The sequence below is a fragment of the Stigmatopora argus genome, chromosome 14 (assembly GCF_051989625.1).
Source record: "Stigmatopora argus isolate UIUO_Sarg chromosome 14, RoL_Sarg_1.0, whole genome shotgun sequence".
Taxonomy (NCBI): Eukaryota; Metazoa; Chordata; class Actinopteri; order Syngnathiformes; family Syngnathidae; genus Stigmatopora; species Stigmatopora argus.
Genome location: NC_135400.1, coordinates 5,869,018 through 5,891,233, shown reverse-complemented (window position 1 = coordinate 5,891,233; position 22,216 = coordinate 5,869,018). Strand labels below are relative to the sequence as shown.

The 22,216-nt window shown below is 38.5% G+C and overlaps 1 protein-coding gene across 1 annotated transcript; it reads left to right on the top strand.

Moving 5' to 3' along the window:
- Positions 1-3,547: 3,547 nt before the first annotated feature.
- pdgfbb (platelet-derived growth factor beta polypeptide b) lies at positions 3,548-22,216 on the top strand. The gene is made up of 8 exons (XM_077619143.1): positions 3,548-4,221; positions 14,703-14,799; positions 16,178-16,237; positions 18,037-18,230; positions 18,305-18,493; positions 18,742-19,501; positions 20,653-20,802; positions 20,877-22,216. The coding sequence occupies exons 1-7, from the start codon at positions 4,156-4,158 to the stop codon at positions 20,775-20,777; spliced, it is 1,491 nt and encodes a 496-aa protein (XP_077475269.1). The 5' UTR covers positions 3,548-4,155; the 3' UTR covers positions 20,778-20,802; positions 20,877-22,216.

Below are 22,216 nucleotides of genomic sequence, written 5' to 3'. Positions count from 1 at the left end.
TACAGTTCGTAAACATCTATGGCAAAATGACCCTTTTACTTTTGTCCAATAAATACAAATCCTATTCTTTTTTACCAAGTTTATGCAGAAGTTTTCTTGTAAGTTTTGGTATTATTGTATGGGTGGCTTTGGTCCTAGCTTGTAGAAGTACTGTATGGCTCAGTGTAAATTTAGCCCTATAGCTCATTTTGTTTCCCCTGTTGGCTCAAGTTAGATAAACAATGGCATCCTATTATTCAGCTGAACATGATTTGACTTGAAGAAAATTTGGTGAGTTCACCATTTAAGGAAGTCTAATGATATTTTTTCTGTAATTTTGTACTATACCACTATGAAAATGTCTGCAGTTCTATTTGTGGTACAAGTAGCTCGGCTGAAATCAAATTGCAGCGTGAACTTCATTGTTTGCGAAATGTTCCCCAAACACAAGTGGCCATCAAAAGGTCGTGACTCCTAGAATAACTCCTGTGATATTTACAGACAACCTCATGTTCCTGATAACTTGGCTGCTGCCTGTTCTGAGGTAATAAGAGAAGTCAGTATACTATATCCACCAATAGAAATTTTATCAAATGCCTATTATGCAACAGACTGAAGGCTGGATTTTATGTGAATTTAAGCTTTACTCGAGACACATTGGAAATACAGAATCTCCCTAAACTAAAACACGGCACAGTGATAGAGTGATTAACACCTCCACCTCGCAGGTTGGAGATCAAGGTTTCAATCCCAGGCTCTGGCCTTTCCGTGTGGAGTCTGCCTGTTCTCCTTTTATTAAGTCATTAAATTGAATAAGAATTGCAAACACTTTTCCAATGGGGCGGAATTGCGAGTGGCAGCTGAGTAAACATACACACACACACACAACCATGAACACACAATTTAACAATTTAAAATTATGTTACGCACACTCACAATCAAGAAATCCAGAAAAAACTGAGTGAAGAATGAAGGTTGAAGGCACACGAATCAGAAACTTTCAAATTTCAATTCACTGCAGAATTAAGATTGGCTGCCACATGATTGGACAGCTGTCATAGTCAACGTCACTGAGAAGTAAATGTAGGGGCTTTCTCCGGTCGGGTCTTTCCATATTTCACAAACATGCACGTTAGCTTAATTGACTGAGATAGTCTCCAGCTCACCTCTGACCCTGAACAGGATAAGTGGTAGAAAATGAATGGGCGGATTCTTCAAAATCTTGCCAAGTATCAAGATGATAATCAGCATTCAATGAGGAAGTAAAAGCTGCAACAAATACCAGCCTGTTAACAATGGCAGTCCCCAAAGAGCTTAGTGTGCATGTATGCTAGTTCTAAATTTCATATAACCTCAGTTCTAATCTGCTTTAGCGGTTCCTGCATGAGACATCGATAAAAAGCCAAGTCCAGATGCCACATTTTGTTACATTTTTAATTAAAACTTAGCATTATATTAAAAAATATCAAGAAAATTTTGGGTCTAATTTATTATCTGATTCAGGCAAACCTGCTAGGAGGCGAGGGACACCCTGAATCGGTGGCCAGCAGATCGCAGGGCATAAGGGACCACGCCTAGGGGCAATTTAAAGTGTCCAATCAGCCTGCCATGCGTGTTTTTGGAATGTGGGAGGAAACTAGAGCACCCAGAAGAAACCCATGCAGGCCAAGGGAGAGCATGCAAACTCCACACAGGTGAATTGACCTGGATTTGAACCCAGAGCCCCAGAATTGTAAGGCTGACACACTAACCACTCATTCACCGGGCCACTTTATTGATTTCAGTCAGTGTAAATATTATGTCTTTAAGACGGATCAATTTTCAATGGAGCTTTTCAGAGAACTACCAATTGTCATCCATATAAAGTGACATCTGAAGTTATTCTCAATCTTCACAGGCCAAGTGTCTTGGGGCGAGAATGTTATGAACGTTCTTGAGGCACACAACCAGGAATTCCCCAGCTTCAAATTTTAAACTCTAAAACAGAATTTTATTGCTACATTCAATCAATTTCCTCAATCTTTGGCTATGGTTGAATATGACTCAACTGGCGAATGACATTTGAATGGGAAGTCTTATTTTAGTTTCCAAGGTCACATTACCTCTCAACTTAGTGGTACTTTAATGTTTGTCTTACTTCCTTATCTGCGTTATACATTAAATAGACAACAGTGATTTATTTGCAAATTTAATATGCATTCTGTAGTGGTTCAAGTGCTTTCTATTCTGTATGAAATACAGAGACAAGTGATTGGTAGTCGTGCTGAAACCCAATAAACCCTCAGTTGTTGCCTCCACTGATTAATGATGAAGTTGTGTCATGAATCATAATTAGACAACCTTCTTGTGCTACATTCAATATTGCCTTTGAAGGAGAGGTTTGAAAAATATTAGGAATACCATAAGAGTTCTCTTGTAAGACTTACCCAAAGTATCATTTCTATTAATATATTCCTACTCATTGAATTTAATTCAATGAGATGTGTATACATCTATATAGAACAACCTACTTTAACTATTTTTCTTTCATTACATTAAAACAAATCTGCATATAGATAATAAAAATAAATCTTTTTTTTTAAATTTCATTTGAAATAATTCAACTTATGCAGATGAATGATTACCGTATTTTCCGAACTACAAAAGTCACATTTTTTTCATTGTTTGGCTGGGAGTGCGACTTATATATGTTTTTTTCATGGCCTGATATTTTTTAGGCTATAGTGTTCTGAAAAACTGAAAAGCAGGTGCCTATTTAACCTGTTCTCTATTTTACTATTGTTACTTTAACATATGCTTGTTCTTGGTTTATGATAAATTGGTTGTTTTTTTTAAACTGGTGGGACTTATAGTCAAAAAATACACTAAGACATCATTCTAAAATGCACAATAGACACAAATAGCAAAAAAAATCAACTGTGAGAGTCAAAGAGCCACCCCTTACGACAGAAGCAGCATATAAAAAATCTGCCAAATTATTTTTAAAATATAATTTATTTATTTTGAATGGGCCCTGATGAATTGGAGTGTGTTTCAAGAGAGAATTAAAATAAGAGAAACATGAAACTAGGCAAAGAGCCACAGTATATACAAAATATGATAAGAAGCAAAGACCTGCATTCATTTTGGCCAGGAGCCGCATGCGGCTCTTGAGCCGCATGTTCGCCACCCCTGCTATACAACAATAAAAACAATAGAAAATGACTCGGTGTCAATATGTTCAAAACTTTCCCTGACCAGATAATTTTCATACACTTAAACAAATACACAAGTACATTTACTTTACTTCTTAGTCCCTACTACTTATGCTGTGTTTCTTTTTGAAGTTATTCACCTATCCAACTATTATATCTTGTTCCATTTGATCACTAGAACCTATTGTCATTTTTAATTATACATACATTCCTTCACATCACAATGCCTAAAAGAGAATGTGAGTCTAAAGGATTCAGTGGAATATCATGATCATGATTTGGGGAAATATTGGAGCAAGTATTTAGTGTTTCTTTTGTGCTATTATGCAGATGATGAGGCATTCCCGAGACAGGGGGCGGGAGAGTATAGCGTTAAGGAGACCAACAGTAGAATCTTGGAAGTGTGCTTTAGCCCTCACACCGCCACCTCTTCTGCTGCCTCATCAGGCCTATCTTCGCACACGATTTAGAAACCTCCTGGGAAACAGAACCAAGTCCCAAAGGACTGCCACCTGCAAGCAGTGGACGCCTCATGGATCAAAGTTAAAGAATAACAAGACTTTTCGGGGAGAAACCATTGGAGCACTTTCAATGTCTGTCCGAATTAATACTTTTTAAAGATTTGATCACATTGGATCGTTGCGGTGTTTTGAAGTTCTTTTTTTGGGAATAACGCTGCTTCGCATCAGTCCGACGCTCCGAGCAAACTCGATCTGATCTTCTAATGCGGATTAAAAATCACATTTTCGGACAAAAAAGCAACCGCTGATTTGGACACTGCCTCGTTTTTCATCTTCTGGATAGCTGCAATCAGCGTGCGACGACCACCAGGGCTCAATCCGAGCCGGGGCGAGAGAGCCACTGTCCCCACCGGGAGAGCCGGCGTCCCCCGCCGCGCGCACCCTGCCGGCCGAGGACCGCGGGCCTCCGGAGCCTCCATAAATGCTCGGTCCGTCGCAGAGGCTCCAGGCTGGGCAGCAAGATGAGCTCCACCGTGCTGCTGCTTCTGGCGTTGCTGGCGACGTGCGTGCGACTCGGCGCGTCCGAGGTGAGTGCCCCCCCGCAGTTCCATCAACTTTTACACTCGATCCTAGGACACCCCAAATGACAAAAAACCTACACTTGTCACTAGTGATGGTGATAGTGCGAAAATGTTCCACAATTTGACCTCAGAGGTGTTCTATAACTCTTTGCCTGCCATTGACGTACACACACGTCCAATTCTTCTAAACTGGGAGAAGTGGTTGCTCATCTTTCACTGCCATTCAAGGCGCTGGACGTCCAAACCACCACCGGATGATGTTCCACAGAAAGTCATTGTGGTCACTCGGGTAAACTTTGCATTTTATGGTCTGGTAGGCGTAATATTTGTATTTGTGTGCTAATTATTTGATTTGCTGCCAGTGACAACAATAGAGGTCCAATTAATTTACAATGGGATAATTGGCTGGGATTGTTTATCTTTTAGCACCATTGATGAGGCTAGGCAGCCAATCCACTTTGATTGGGAATGGCGAATGGACAAATGTAAAGTATGAAGCAACAATTAAATTCCTCAACCGTAATGTGTGGATCACAATTACATATCAATAACACATTTTGTTAGTTAGATATCACATTTGTTCATTAGCCCTTTCCAGTCAAAACCGCCTCCCTTGCACCTCCCAGTCAAATTGGATTAGACGTCTATTGCTGTCAATGGCCTCTAATGAGTTAAAAGATTGTGTTGTGTTATTATCAGCCGCTTTGAAGACAGGTCTGTTTAGAGGAAATAGGGTTCTATGAGGAAAACGGTATTCCTTTTGGGATAATGTGGTCAATGAGGTGGACACCACTATTTGCTTGTCATGTACGTATATAGTATCTGGCGGTTGTGGTATTTATTTGATAATATGTCTGTAAAAAAGCTCCCAATGACTTGAACCTTTATCGGACTCAAAAGGAGTAACAATAAGTACATTTATACAGATAGCATGTTTTAGTACATTTTGCATGTGTTTTAAAAAAAAAAAATATTGGTTAGAATGGCCTGGCGGCTGAGTGGTAAGCGTGTCGGCCTCACAGTTCTGGGGTCCTGGGTTCAAATCCAGGTGTGGAGGTCACATGTTTTCCTCAGGCCTGCGTGGGTTTTCTCCAGGTACTCCGGTTTCCTCCCAAATTCCAAAGACATGCGGGGTAGGTTGATTGGATACTCAAAATTGCCCATAGGTAGTGAGTTTGAGCGTTAATGGTTGTCCGTCTCCTCGTGCCCTGCGATTTGTGGCTACCAATTCAGGGTGTCCCCCGTCTCGTGCCCGAAGATGGCTAGGATAGGCTCCAGCACCCCCCGCGACCCGTGTGAGGATAAGCAGTTCAGAAAATGAATAAATGAATCATGGGTTAGACATAAAGTGGCAAATTTTTTGCCAACCTCAATCAGTAATGGATTGGATATTTAGAAAACAATATGATATAAAAGCAGGTGTTTCTGCATGTATTGGTTGTGAAGTTTTCTTTGCATAACAATAATCCATTATTTATATATATTAGTAAATAAAAATTATGGCTGCCTGGCGGATGAGTGCTTAGCGCTTCGGCCTCACAGATCTGGGGTCCTGGGTTTGAATCCAGTTCAGTCCACCTGTGTGGAGTTCGCATGTTCTCCTCGGGCCTGCGTGGGTTTTCTCCGGGTTCTCCGGTTTCCTCCCACATTCCAAAAAACATGCACACAGTGAATTTGCTCTATGTTTTTCATTTTCGATTGTTAGTTGCTTAGGGGAGTTCAAAATAAGCATTATCAAAGCAATGAGCAGTGAGAGCTTATTCAATGAATTGGCTGCCATTGTTGATAATAGATGTCCAATCATTTTGTTCTTTTCATCTTTCTGCTGTGAATTTACATTAGTTCATCATTAATAGTTAGTTCAAATGGATTGGACGTCTAACACTGTCAATAAGTTAATAATTTTGTCCTACAAGAAAGGCTAAATCATGGGCTTAGCATTATCTTGCACCACCATGTTGTGTTCAGTAATTTAACAGTTAAAACTATAAATATGATATTGTGACAGTGAAAGCTATAAATTGTATTACTGCATTGACATCCTCTAAACTAATTGTTTGGTGTGGAGGTTGTTTCTTTAAAAAGTGTAAGGGTGCTTCCGAGGTGAGCTTGGTATTCGTGCTATTAAGTGTCTATAAGTGGACTGCCCAGGGGCAGGCACGTGCACGTACATCGTCCTCTGCAGCTTGTGAACGTACCACATGGTGTGCTGCTGATACTCCAGATGTATAACTACCATTTAAATCAGTGACCTTGATCTCTCTCACTTACACACTTCATTATAAAACAAACATGGTCAGTTTGCAGCCAAGTCCATTATGCAATTTTTTTAACATGAAATATAAATTGTATGTTTTAAAATGATACTTTGGGATTTATGAGATACATTCTTTAGTCAAAAGAAGCAATCAAAAAAGACTTACGTCATGGTTAAATAGAAATGCTTAGTTTGGGGTTGGTGAACTCTATTAAAGAGGACATTTTCAGACGAATGACATTCATTTTGAAACGCTTTATCCTCACTTGGGTCGCAGGGGGTGCTGGAGCCGATCCTAGCTGACTTCAGGCCAGAGGCGAGGGACACCCTGAATGGGTGGCCAGCCAATTGCAGGGCACGAGGAGACGGACAACCATTCACGCTCACACTCATACCTAGGGGCAATTTAGAGTGTCCAATCAGCCTACCATGCATGTTTTTGGAATGAGGGAGGAAACCGGAGCACCCGGGAAAAACCCTCGCAGGCCCGGGAAGAACAAGCAAACTCCACACAGGTGGACCGACCTGGATTTGAACCCAGGAGTCCAGAGCTGTGAGGCTGACCTGCTAACCACTGAAGCCGTGGGGCTGCCTATGTTACCGTACAATGGTAACAGAAACTAAAAAAAATGTGTGCGCCCCAATTTCCTGATGTGTTTTATATATAAATCATTCATTTATTTTCTGAACTGCTTATCCTTACAAGGATCGCGTGGGGTGCTGGAGCCTGTCCCAGCTAACTACGGGCAACAGGCGGGAAACACCTCACACTCACACTCATGCCTAGGGGCAATTTCAAGTGTTCAAACAGTATACTCTGCATGTTTTTGGGATGTGGGAGGAAACTTGGAGTACCTGAAGAAAACCTACGTAAACCTGGGGAGAACATGCAATCACCACACAGTGAGGACCGACCTGGGATCGAACCCTCAACCCCAGAACTTTGAGACCGACGCGCTAACCAATCGGCAGCCTGGCCCCCTGTACAAATAATATCAATTGGAAATAATTTAGGAGATACATATTGAAATTGACAATGATTTTTTTTTTTGCCATTTGAAATGAATGGAGATTTTTTTCTTAGTGGTGAAATTGAAAAAAAAAAACCTGAAATTTTGCAATGTTTCAAAGTAGGAATCGTTAAAGTGCATGTGTGTCGCAACAAAAAAGCGCTAAGGAAAAAAATGCCTAGATTATATGTAAGGAGATTTGCCTTGTAAAAATACCTTTAGTTAGAAGTCTTCAGGGCTAAAATATATGATTCTTTATATAGCACGTAAGAACAAATAGGTCAATTAATTGTATTCTTCAAGAGTACGTGATGTAAAGGTTCATCCCACTTTATGATGGATGACTTGCAACCTCTACAATCGCACCATTTTATGGCTTCTGTAGGGAACACATTTAATTGAAAACTCCATTTTGACAGTGATGCTCACGGGTGAAAGTTAAAAGGACTTTGATGTATACAAGGGGGAATTCCCAGAGTTGAACTTTGAAAGTGGGAATAAGGCATACATGCAAACTTCAAACATTCCTATTATCATAAAATGGCTTTGAGCCACACTGCCAGTGGCTCAAAGTCTTTGAATTCTGAATTTAATGTTAAGGGATTTATATTTTTTCCTCCCAATCCAATCTTTCGGCAATTTGCAAATTTGCAAAGTTAAAATAAAAGATTTCTCAACAAAAAATAACTTATTCATTTCCAAAACCATTGAAAATTTTTGATTTCAAAATATATAAATAAAGCTGCAGTTTGTTTTAGCATGAAAATTTAACAATCATCCACATTTATTTTTAACGCCCTAATCCAATCCAAATGTGAAAAATTTGAGCAAATATTAACGGCATGTCAACAAAAAATCTAAAAAAATCTACAGGAAGTGAGCAATGAACAATAAGAGATGTGAAACACCCTCAAGTAAATGGGAAATGATCAAATATGTAATGGAAATACCGTATTTTTCGGACTACAAGTTACACCTGAATATAAGTCGCACCTGAATATAAGGCGCACCTGAATATGGCATGTCAACAAAAAAGCTAAAAATCTACAGGAAGTGAGCAATGAACAATAAGAGATGTGAAACACCCTTAAGTCAATGGGAAATGATCAAATATGTAATGGAAATACCGTATTTTTCGGACTACAAATTGCACCTGAATATAAGTCGCACTACCCAAAGAATGCATAATGAAAGGGGGAAAAATATAAGTCCCACTGGTGTATAAACTGTATTTTTGAGGGCCAGTTTCTTAATTTATCAAAAACAAATAAGAAAAACATTACATGTTAAAGTAATGGTAAAATAGGGGAAAACAGACGAATAGACACCTGATAATGTAACAGACAAAGTGTTTTTTTTGGATAACTATAGCCTAAAAATCACAACATTACATGCTGTTGGTGTTAGAGTAAAAAAAAGACACATATAGGTCACACTTGAGTAAAACCAAACTATGAAAAATGTGAGTTATAGTCTAGAAAACACAATAATCTAAAATTAGGAAGGAAGTGAGCCAAAATGAACTAATGACCACCACTAAGAAAAAAGAGAATATCATCTTTATGTCCTAAAATGAATAGGAAGTGACCTGAAAATTCCACAAAATGAAGAGCAAAGCATTTCAATGCAGTTTCTTCTGAAATTGCGTATTTTCTAATTAATATTGATATATTAACTGATATATTGATTTATTTTAGCACACAACCATACAAAACATATCGGGCTTGTGCAAAATTGGCAATGTGGGGTTTTGGGTTGCAAAGTGATGAATTAAAGCATCTAACTGGCTAACTATGACCGTACTTTTGACCATTCAAATAATTTGGAACCTGCACATTTTTGGACTGGACAATGCTCACTAAAAAACATATTAGAACTGTGAGTTTTCCTCACCCAAGTTCATTCAATAGTTTTCTCCTACTTCCTATCACATTCGGAAAAACACGCATGAATAGGTAAACTACAGATGAAATTGGCCATAGATAAGAAAATGAGTGTTCCCTGAGATTGGCAGGTGACCAGTTGAGATGTACGCCGTGTCTCACCCACTTCTAATGAAGACATATTTTTTTTAATTATAGACTTCCGCAAAAGAATAACAAACAAATCCAAAATGTGTTTTATGTTGCATTGCTCAGATGAGGTCATGACATCAGTGACCACTTGTTAAAAATAACACATGGGCTTCTGGACTTCACCAAGCCCCTCTACTTAATTATATACGATTAGATCTTCCTGCTCCTCCCCTTTAGACGTACCTGGCATTCCTCAATGCATCCAATGGAAGGCCATGAGGTCTACCGCTTTAAGAGATCTTAACCCTTTCATGCGCAAATTATGATGAGTTTATAAACACTAATTTAACTCTTTGGCAACCTTTAATGGCCATTTATTCCCCTTTGACAGCAGTCTTCCCAGTATAAATAATTTGGATGTCTATTGCCAACATTTGCATGCCATCAGTTAAATACAATGGAAAAGTCTTTTTCACAATTTTTTGTGGCTGTAACCAAAGTGTGCATATCTATTTTTTATTCATTTTGATTTCATTAAAGAATTTTTTTATTATCATTGTATTGACCGAGTGGTTAGCGCGTCGGCCTCGCAGTTGTGGGGTCGAGGGTTTGATCCCATGTCGGTCCTCAGTGTGTGGAGTTTGGATGTTCTCCCCAGGCTTGTGTGGGTTTTCTGAGGGTATTACGGTTTCCTCTCACATCCTAAAATCATGCTGGGTAGGGTGGTTGAACACTCTAAGATGCCCCTAGGTACGAGTGTGAGTGCGTATGCCCTGTGATTGGCTGGTCACCAATTCAGGGTGTCCCCCGCCTGGAATCTGATGTCATAGGGATAGGTTTCAGCACCCCCGCGATCATTGTGAGGATTAGCGGCTTAGAAAATGAGTGAATGAATAAATATAGTGATTTCCAAATGTCTTCATATTTATATAAGAAATAATAAAAATAAATACAATAATGATTAATAATTTAATACTAATGGCTAATATATGGACTTTTTTTTAAAAATTATTACCAAAAATAGCCACTTCCCCTATAAAGGGTTAAGTGTGAACTTTTAAAAAGCTGTCCCTAAAAGGGTTAAAGCCACTTTGTTTAGATAAGAACAAAAATAAACAAAACAAATTTAGATTTATCTCTTATTTGTTTGCATTGACTGAAAATGTAAGCATTTGAAAGTGTGTCTCACTGTGGAACCTTATGAGAATACCACTATTGTAACACTGTTAACATTACGTGTGTGACAATATATATTAATAAGTTGATATATTGCAATACCCTACCTCCAAAAAGGTTATTGATATGCTTTCACCAAGAATTGATTTATATTGTTTTAAAAAATATCACTGTTTAATAAAGTAACTGATATTCTGCCAAAAAATGAGCCAGATGACTGTTTTTTCCCACTTGTGCCCTCAGAGATACATAATTATGATTTAACATAATTGTTAAATCACAAGGTGTGTAAATGCTACAATAAAAATCTATGATAGAAAATCAATTGCAGCAGTAACAGTATAATTATGCTATAAAAAGCACCTAAAGGGCATTTATCATTGTTTTGGATCCACTACAACAGCTGTATATGAGTCATGCGACTACAATAAATTTCTTTTCTCACTAATATTTGCCTCAATGATAAAATTGCTTTGGATTATCCTAATTATTATATTCATTTTTTTAAGTCAAGGAAAATTTGCGACAAACTTGCATATAAATGCATTATGATGTGATATCATCACAAAAAAAACCTAACAAAGCCAAAGAAAAATCACATTTTTGATGTCCACACAGTATTTTCTTAATATTCAAGATGTATATATATTTTATTATTGTGTTTTGAAATACATTTCTAAACAGTACTTGGAAATACATTTCATAACAGCAGGCAGGGCTGTGAAAAAGTCCCATGTCCTATAATTAACATCAGACACAATTATCCGAGCAAGCAGGTTCGCTCTGTTGGCGAGGAAAGGAAATAATGATGACTCCTTTGGGGCATCTACAGCTCTACAACAGAGATGTGAGCGGAATTACAGCAGGCATTTCCCGGCTGGACTGTTTGAGACTTTGAAAGGCCTACAAACAATGCAGGAAATGGCATATATAGTTTGAAATACCTGCTCATGCATGGATGACCGCTTCCTTTGGCTAAAACCTGCCTCCTAAAGAGACTTTGTTAAATTCTCCAGATTTTGGATGGACTCTCTCACATAACATACTGGTAGCTTTTTCTGCTATTTGTCTTTCAATTTTGTTGAAATTGAATGCGAGGTCTAAGAATAAATGTTGCATTATGTTTGTCCTTGAATATTTTCAATGAAAAAACAGTGACAGGACGAACAAAAGGAAACAAACAATTTGGAAAAAGTTCTGTGCTCAAAACCTACTTCAAAATGCACTTTCAAAAACACCTAATTATAATCTCACTACATACAAATTCTTTCATTTTCTAAACCGCTTATCCTCACAAGGGTTACGCGAGTGCTAGAGCCTATCCCAGCTAACTACGGGTACCAGGCAGGGGATACCCTTAATCGGTGGCCAGCCAATCCCAGGGCACAAGGAGACGGACAACCATTCACGCTCACACTAATAGGGGCAATTTTGAGTGTTCAACCAGCCTAGGAAGCATGTTTTTGTGACCTGGGAGGAACCCGGACTACCCGGAAGAAACCCACGCAAGCCCTGGGAGAACATGGAAACGTACACAGTGAGGACCCACATGGCATTGAACCCAGAAGTGTGAGGCCAATGGAATATCCACTCATCCACCGGGCCGCCTACTTGAAAATTATTTCTTCAATATGCGTTTTTGGCGAAGAATTGGCTCATCCGGCCTGTAACTTTTTCCCAATTCCTACTGGAATTTACGACTAGAAGTGTCATTGGAATTGACTGATGTATTCATCTTTGGCAGTGATGGATACAAGCATCTCTAGCAATAATGGTTATATCGATTATTGGTAGTATTTACATTAGTAGAGATGTTTAGAATTGACGAACATAGCCGTATTTGGCGAAATTGCGCAAAACTGCAAAGAACTGTGGAAAACTTTTTTGTGGCTTTTGCAGAAAACTGAAGTCAGAAAAATATGTAAAAAAACTGAAAAACTGACAAACCTCAAACCATGATAAACCTTAAAATGGCCACAGGAAAAAATGCTTTTTCCATAATTATTCAAAATAATAACCGAGTTCACCTAGATACATTTGACCTAATTTACCCCCCCCCCCCCCCCCCCCCTCTCTTTTCCAAATGGGGTTTTGGGAAGAAGTCAAAAGCAAGCTTGCATTAGATGATTTTTTTTGGAGAATGTCAACGTTGCAACGGTGTCGATCTGTCAAATGGTGTTGGCAATAGTCTTTGTTTCGAAAAGCATTCCAACAATAATAGCAATTTCATTATTTATCATAGTTTTGCTAAAGCGAAGCAAAGTGACAGTTTAAAAAATATACATTCTAACTTTAATATTGAGGCACTTTACGGATCATTTTCACAATCTACATCTGCTTGATGGCAAAGCCAATGAAGCGCATCCACAGAGCATTTAAAGCAATGTGGACAAGTGCCCCGACCCCATGTCTGATCTTCCGCCATTCTAACCCGTCTTTTATTCATCTCCTTTTTTGACATGCGCCTGCCTCCCTTCCCTTCTCCTCTCCTCTCTGTATCACTCCTTCCCCCACTTCCTGGCTCCTTCCTGGCTCCTTTGACCCCTAAATGTTAGCAGATGAGAAGACACAACCCCAATAGTCATTCACCCCGCTCTTAGTGACCATTGTGTAGTCTGCTTTGGTTAATACTTACCCCCCTAACTCAACCAATGACAAAACCTACCCCCTCGCCCAATAATGACTTGGGGGTTTAAACTCACAGTCAGCTCATGATGACAATGTGGCGTTTTGCTCACATTTAGTTAAATACTGTTTACTAAAGAGGCTTATTTCATCTTTACTTTATAAAAATGTTTCAATCATCACTTTCAGAGATAATCTCTTGCAGATGCCTTGATTGAGGCACTATGCTTTAGCACAAATTATTTGTTTGTTTTCCTTAAATATTTTTTATTACATTCATATAGGACAGGATCTCAAACTTGAGGAACAGTATTTTGCAACCGTTATGAAATGGTAATATTAGTATTTCCTGCACATATTTTGGGCGATATAAGAAATATATGCACATAATTTTGAATAAAATACATTAATTAATTTACGGATCCATATGGGGGAAAATATTTCTGTTGTTTTTTTTTAAATAAAAAAAAGAAGGCTTCATATAATAAATTAAAACCATTTGCAATAAATGGAAAATTGTATGGAACATGGATTTTGCTCTGGGAATTGTGACCTCACATAGCTTAAATTTGGCTGCCATTGATGAATCAAAGAAACTGGACATCTATTCCTGTCAATTTATGTTTTCAATATCAATTTTCCTCTTTTCATAAGAACCTCTGTGACCCGGACTGCCAATTAATGAGTTAAGCTAATGATAACTTTTGAATAGTTGTTCACTGTAGTTGCCAATGTCCCTGAAATACATTAAATAATTTTTTTAAACCTTTTTTATTATAAGATTATTGGCTACTGTTACAGTTGTCTAATATGCTTTCCTAGGGAAAACCCTTTTCACATCTAATCTATGCATCTACAGTCTACACCACATGTTTCAAAGTGGCGGCCCGGGGGCCAAAACTGGCCCGCCTCATCATTTTGTGTGGCCCGGGAAAGTAAATCATGAGTGCCGACTTTCTGTTTTAGGATCCAATTAAAATGAAGAGTATAGATGTATATTAAATTTCCTGATTTTCCCCCTTTTAAATCAATGATTGAATTTTTTGAATTAATTTCTTCTGTGTTTTTAGTTCAAAAATCATTTTGTAAAATCTAGAAATATATATTAAAAAAAGCTAAAATAAACATTGTTTTAGTTCTATAAAAAACTGAATATTCAGTGCTTTTAATCCAGTCCTTTTAATCCATTTATAAAAAATCTAAATATTATATCTAAAATGGTCCGGTCCACATGAAATCGAGTTGACGTTAACACGGCCGGCGAACCAACCCGAGTCTGACACCCCTGGTCTACACCAAATGGGTTTCACTATATACTGATTTATCCTACTCCTGCTTAGTAACTCTACTGTGATGAATAATTGTTTATATGTATATTAATATCTGCTTTTATGTGTGGCTCAGGGGGATCCACTTCCTGCAGCCCTGGTGGAGCTGGTTAGAAACAGTCCCATCTCCTCCATTGATGACCTTCAACTGCTTCTGCTCACTGATTCCGTAGGTAAAGAACTGCTCTTTTGAATAAAACTTGTTCTGCATGCATAGTTGCCACTCATTTAAAAATAAAATGGACGTATCGATGCATGATCCAATCGTGTAGCTCTGTTTATCCATCTGCTTTAAAAAGAAATTGGTGTTTATAACTAGTAGACACCCAAATCCAATTGAAATTGGACGTCTATTGCCGCGAATGAGTTAAATGCTTATTTACGAAACCTAGTGTTGACCCATGATGGCTGCAGTATTGAAAATGTTCTACTCATGCATGGACTGTCATCATTTTATTAATATGCTCTCTTAAAAGCTACACTAAACTACACTAGTCCCTCGAACTTTAAAGGATTAATATCTAAATATAATGTATACATTAAAAAATGTTAATACTGTACTCACTGTGAAAATAGTTCCTCTCCACTTGATTTAAATTAAAAAAGTTATTCAGAGGTATAGTCCAAGTCCTCTTGGTCAGATTCGAGAGGCATTGGATCATCATCTGAGGAATCTTCAGGAGGCCTCACAGGAGTAGGAGGAAGTGTTATGTCTTTGGCAAGACGTCGAGGCGAGGAAACGGGGAATAGGATCCAATCGCAGGGAAGCAGGTGAGGACGATGGAAGTGGTGCTCAAACGAAAACTTTAATAACTTAAACAGGATCTTAGAAAATAACAAAGACTTCGAAATCAAATCACATAACCGGGAAAGCGAGGAACGAGGCACATGGAACATGGATCGAGGTAACATGGAAACATGGCTTGGACAAACAAAAGCAGACGATCCAATGAAGGACATAACAATCAGTGGGGTTTAAATAGACTAAAGAGACAATTAGGAACACCTGGGAAACACGAGGGAGCAAGCAAGGAATACACCAGGGGCGGAGAAACGACAGTTGAACACAATGGGCATTTACTCAGACAGGACACTACGAAATCGAAATAAAGCTGGAATAGGCTCAGCGTAATCTTCCACCACGAGATGATGTGTGCGATGCGAAATCCAATAAAAACAAACAAACAGGTAAAGGAAAGACATTGTCATCCTCTTGGAAGTGTTGTGTGCAATGTGAAATCCAATCCGAACAAAACAGGAAAAGGCAAGACGTTGTCCTTCTTGGCCTTTTATATTTTTCGGCGCATCATTCTTCTACGGTGAAATTTCGCGGTGCCCTGACTTCCACCATTTTTCATTTCCTGTTTTCCGATAGTGAGTTTCAGTGTGAATTTTGACATTTTTATGAATATTTTTGGTTTGGATACTTAATATAAAAATGCTGAAATCACAAAGTGGAAACCAAATTCACACAAAACATGCAAAAAAATGTTAATTATTAAGAATACTTGCATTAATCCCAAGCTGTATGTGTTTACTTCTTTGTTTCAGATGAAGAGGAGGTGGAAAACTCAGCAGCAAATGGAAGTCACAGACTACCAAGGAGCTTGGGTAAGTCCCTTCCCACCCTTTTTATTTTTTTTAAACATTTGTCCCTTGTGAAAGATTAGCTCTGCCAATGGAATATATCATATAGCACTACTTTTCTCATATCCAAACCTGTCAAAAAGCAAATCAAGAAAAGACAGGTCTAATAATGTATGTCATGGCAAATGCACACAACACCATTATCACAAGGTCAGAGTGCTGACATAGAGGATTCCTAATTTTCTCCGTGAATAAAGACATACTCCGTCTTCATTAGGTCTCGGCTTTCTTTCTAGGCCTTGAGTTATGTGACGTTTGGTGCCAGTGATGTACTAAAATCATTCCCATTAACCTTTTTGGCAATAAATGATAAAGCAGATGCCTAAAGTGGTCAGAATGAGTCTATCATCAATGAGTCACTCCAAAATTAAACCAGATGTTAACTCATTTTCTGCCATTGACGATGCTAGACGTCCATCCATTGAGTGAAATTGAAACACCCTCATTGGTTGGTGTTAAGGTTGGTAACGGATGTCACTAAGTCATGTCTGATATGATGATATATCTCATCAAAATTAAATAAAACATTTTATGTCTATACGTAGTCATTATTTCCAATTGTTATAAAAAAAGACAATTTTGTCCAGAAGACGGTGCCCAATTTGCAAGGACTTGCTACATTTTACATAGTAATTCCACCAATCAGTCTCAAGATGTCCCCATCTCCACTCAATAGTTAATAGTAATAGAGTAATGTATGCAATATTATTGAAAATAGTGACTTTTTTTCCACACACATCATCCACATAGAAAACCTAGACAACACAATTTGTTCCAATATGAATATGAACTAATGCATGACTAATGCTATTAAGCTAACTTGATATACAGCAGTCTTAAAAGTCAAAACCACTAGTCACAAGAATTGGTAGATAATTAGATATCTTTACATTTGGGCAAAAATATGAATGCGACTCTGCTGTTTCTGTTTACGCTGGATAGTTTTAAGTTGCAGCACTACTTGTTACAATTAACATTTGTGGCAGGTCAGTTTCATGCCAATTCAAAAATAATCAGTGACTGAAAAGCTGTTATAAATAACATACTTTTTCACCGAATAATTAAAAATGAATCATGTCATGGGATATCAATATCACGATATAAATGTGCTCATAACGTTTAATGATTTCTCTCTCTCCATTTGTTTGTAGCCAAACATTTGGAATAAAATATTGTAGTATTGTTGCAATTATTTAATGAAAAAACAGACCAACTTCTTCTAGAATTAGGTCAGAGCAACACAAACCAGGAGGATTGGAGTGTCTGTCTTTCGTTTCTTTTCTATTTTTTTTAAAGCCTTATTCATTTTAAAACGAATGGGTATTGTTTCATTCAGCAAAAACATTGAATGGAAAGTCGAATGACCAGATTATAATCAGTTGTTTTGTGTTGCTTTTGGTTGTTTTCATTGTTATAAGTTTGTTAATATCCTGTCAATTTTAAAAGAGGATGACGTCATACCACGTAGAGCAACGTTGACTTTTTCCTCATACTGTTTATTGAAGTAAATTATGACTAAATCTATTGAAAAGTTTGCATCATGTGGCTCTTTCTGAGCTTCTGCTGTGAAAGGAGTTTATCATCGGTTTATCATGAGTAGACGCCCAATCCATTCGCAGCCACCCTCCCATTTCAAATGGATTGAAGGTCTACCGCTGTCAATGTCAGCCAATTAGTTCATATTCATTCACAATCTGGTGACCTGCATTCATCATCATGTCAATTCTCATTGTCCGGCCAATTTTCGTTGTCTCCATCCTCAGTTGCTCAGCCAGCCCAGCAGGCTGTGTGTAAAGTTCGCACAGACGTGGAGGAGGTCACCAGGGCAATGCTAGACCGGAGCAATGCCAACTTCCTGCTGTGGCCGCCGTGCGTTGAGGTGCAGCGCTGCTCCGGTTGTTGTAACGGCAAAAGCCTGCAGTGTATCCCTGTTGTGACACATACCAGATATCTTCAGGCAAGGAACACACACCATAAATCGTTTATGATCCCACAATAAAGTTCAAAAGTAAATTGTCTCAACATCTATAGGTTATGAAGATTGAATACATCAATAAACAACCCACTTACGCCAAAGCAGTGGTGTCAGTGGTGGACCACGTGGAGTGCCGATGTCAGCCTTCTCCACGAAATCCGGCGACAAGGAGGAAATCCTCTCGCCGGCATCACGGCCACAGGGACCAGCATCGAAACCAGACGCTCAACCAAGGACGTGCACAGGTAGGTGATAAAAATGGACTACATAAGCGACCTGCCTTAATAAATATCGTATTTTCACGACTATAAGGCGCACTTAAAAGTCTTAAATTTTCTCCAAAATAGACAGGGCGCCTTATAATCCAGTGTGCTTTATATATGAAAAAAAATTCAAATGTGTCATTCATTGAGGGTGCGCCTTATAATGCAGTGCGCCTTATAGTCGTGAAAATACGGTACTCAGTGCATAACTATTGACTTTGATGTTAAAGGTCAAGGTGCACACCAAAGATGAGCTCCATCAGTGGGATGAGCTGAAACAGAACCAAGGTTCCCTCCTGGTGGACCTCCTCGAGCAACACTGGAGCCCCAGAGGAGACACGTTCAGTCGGTCTGGTGAACGCTACAGTCTGGCTGGAGAGGAAACTACTCTACCAGGAGAGGCTGTTATCATTGGCCCACATTGGTCACATAACTCCACTCGGTTCTTTGAGACTAAAACCAAAACTGAGAATAAGGAGACCAAAGACAGAATGCCAGAGGGAAAAAAGACTTTTTCTTCAATGGATCATCTTGGCGTGAATAAAACGTCTGAAGACGGGAAGGGCATCCTCAATGCCGAGGGAAGGATTATTGAGGTACCAAAGGGCAGGAGTGAAGGTGCACTGATACACAGTCCATCTATGCAAGAAGAAAAATCTGCTTTTCTGACTCAGAAACCTCCAGCTAAGTGGAGTCCATTTGAGGAAATCACTGACAGGGTTGGGAACCGGTTGAAACCCACCAAAGAACCCAACCCGGAGCCTCGGGAACAGCCGAGGCAACGGGACAACAAGACTCCAGAGGACGTAAGAATTCTGCAGATTGCAGAGAAAAGGTTAGAGGAGGAGAGAAAAGAGCTTCTCTTGCTGCACAAGAAGTTGGACCAAGAGAAGGCGATGCTTAGGCAACAACAGAAGAAGCGTGAGGACGAGGAACGCAATCTACGTAACAGACTTCGTCTTCTGCAAATGACGACAACACCGTGGCCAGGTACAACACAAATACGTCATTTTGTATATTTGGGATTTTTTTCTTAAACTCGTAGGTTTTTTGGTGATTTATTATAGTTTTTACTGACTCTGGAAAAACGCAACCTAGAATGACCCAAAATGTGCAGGAAGTGACTTAAAATCAATTAGAAGCGAGTAGCCTAGGATTAACAAGAAGTGTGTCAGAATGTAGGTACTCTTTGCTCACCATTGGCAAGGCTAGACAACCAATTCATTTAAACTGGGAGGACTAGTGGTGAATGATGAAGCATTTGTTCCATGGCCAATCCTCAGTGTGGTATTTGCATGTTCTTCCTGTGGTTGCGTGTGTTTTCTCTGGGTACTCCAGTTTCCTCCCACCTCCCCAAAACATGCATGGTAGGTTGGTTGAATACTTGTCTGTCTCCTTGTGCCCTTCGATTGGATAGCCACCAATTCAGGATCTCTCAATACTTTGGTGGAATATGCTCCAGCACCCCTGCAACCTTTGTGAGGATAAGCATTTCAGAAAAAGAATGAATGAATGTTCACCGATACACAGATTATTGTTTCCATTGAGTTTGGGTTTGAGTTATATTTATTTGATAAGGGACAGCTTATATTAATGAACATATTTATATTCATGTTAAAGAACATATATATGTAAATGGGTAAGATTGTAGCCATGGGCTAATTTTCATCTTTAGTGCCTTGTGTAGTTACAAGATAAACGATCACACAAACTAGAAACACACACACACACACACATGTAGTGCAATTTTAGACAGCGTTGTGATTGCAATTTTGTTCGTCCAACAGCCAGGCTTTGAGATGATTGGCGAAGAGGTTCAGACATGGCAGTTCACGTATGTTAATTGGTATTGAGTTCCAGGTATGTGCGATGCGGAGGCTTTGGCTGAAAGCACTCTTTTCGAAGGGAACTACATAGTCACCTCTAGAGCCAGCCATAGTTGATGTGCTGGAATTTTTTTGTACAAAATCTTGCAGTGGAGGAGGGTCTTTGTGTTGGAAGATTTTGTAAACTAAGGTGGCATCTGCATATTTAATAGTAATGTTCCAATTCAGGCGTTTTTGTTTTTTAAATATCTGACAGTGGTGAAGAATAACACAGTTTTATATATAACATACAATATGTTATCCCTTTTTCAACAGACACAACCACCACCAAACAGCCGTCAGCTCCAGTTGCGCCCAGACCTCCAGGCCATCCCAAGAAGAGAATGAGGAAGAATCGAAAACGGATAAGCAAAGCGGCTATGAGAGCAATGCTAATGTAAAAAATAAAGAAATTAAAAAATCCAGGTAAGTATCCTTCTAACTTTATATCTTTGACTAACAAAAATATTGCTGAGCACATTTTATTCCCATGATTGCAGGAGCACAAGGAGAACTTGGAATATGGATAAAACTATTTAAACTACTCTTTGAAGAAGCCATAAATACACCTGTGTGGCGTAAAAAGGGAAGAAGGAAAAAGAGAAAAAAAAACAGACACCCAAATTTTCTCCATTGAACAGAACTGCTGGAATCAGTGCAACTTTTCAACTTGGATACTTGTTTTGATATCAGAGGAAAGAATTTGCACTTGTAGATTGACATAAATATAGGAATAGGATAAAAAAAAATACCTTTTTGGAAGACTGTTGAAAAAAGGGAATTTCCAAATGCAACTATGTGTTCTTCGATTCAGTTGACTAAGATCACGTCTAATTACCGATGAAAACATCGAAGACTTCTCTACCATATTTAATTGCATTCAACCCATTGTGGACACTGGAAATAAAGCCGTGTGATTGGCAGGACAAACAAAACAGGGGTGGTAAGGTGATGATTTAAGACCTGCAGCCTTTTTACTTCCTACATGATTATTTATTTCCCATAACTACTACTAAAGGTTAAGCTTCTTCACCAGTACTGAAAAACAATATGTAACAATGTCATGCGAGTCAGGGTTCTAATTGAACATGTAACTTTTTATTTGTATTTCTTGTTTTTCTACCAAAGGTCAAACCTTGAGTGTATTGTAACATTGAGTTTGTATGTCAAGTGCATGTTTGCTTTGCAAGTCTGCAAGTCACTGTGTGTTTATTTGATTTCAAACAGAAAACACTCCTCCACCGGTGATTTTTTTGTTGTTGTTGTTGTTGAACCAATCACATTCTGTAGTGAACAGAGGTCTTTCATTTGCAGTGCATGATAACAAAGTGTCAGGTAGTGCTATTTAGTTCATGTTCATGACACATAATGTTATTTTTATTCTGTGTTTAACTCATTGGCTGCCATTGACAGTGTTAGACGTCCAATCCATATGTTCACTCATTTGCTGACAACCCTCCCACTAAAATTGATTGGACGTCTACTTTTGGTAAACTCATTTAAGAGTTTTAATTTAACCATTGAAATAGCTTTAATTCATCCATTGTAGCGATAGATGTCCAATCCATTTAAAGTGGCAGTGCTGACAGCAAATAAACAAACATGCATTTGCTGTCCCCTCAGCTCAAATAAACAAATTTAAAGAGTTTTAATTTAGTTTTTAAAAGTTCGATTATCGGACGTCTATCATGGTCAATGGCAGTGAAAGAATTAAAAAGCCGTAATCAGAAAATTAAGTTATTGAAAAGCACATATGTTCCACTTGTCAACTCACAATTCTCTTGTATTTTCCCCTTTTTTTGAGGAAAGAAAAACTAATATTTTCTCACGGTAAATATGA

What these genes read in the sequence shown, in the direction of transcription:
- pdgfbb (XM_077619143.1), top strand. Translation starts at nt 4,156, where the DNA reads ATGAGCTCCACCGTGCTGCTGCTTCTGGCGTTGCTGGCGACGTGCGTG. An exon ending in TGCGACTCGGCGCGTCCGAG is followed by an intron (nt 4,222 to 14,702) that starts GTGAGTGCCCCC and finishes TGTGTGGCTCAG; the next exon opens with GGGGATCCACTTCCTGCAGC. An exon ending in CAGACTACCAAGGAGCTTGG is followed by an intron (nt 16,238 to 18,036) that starts GTAAGTCCCTTC and finishes CTCCATCCTCAG; the next exon opens with TTGCTCAGCCAGCCCAGCAG.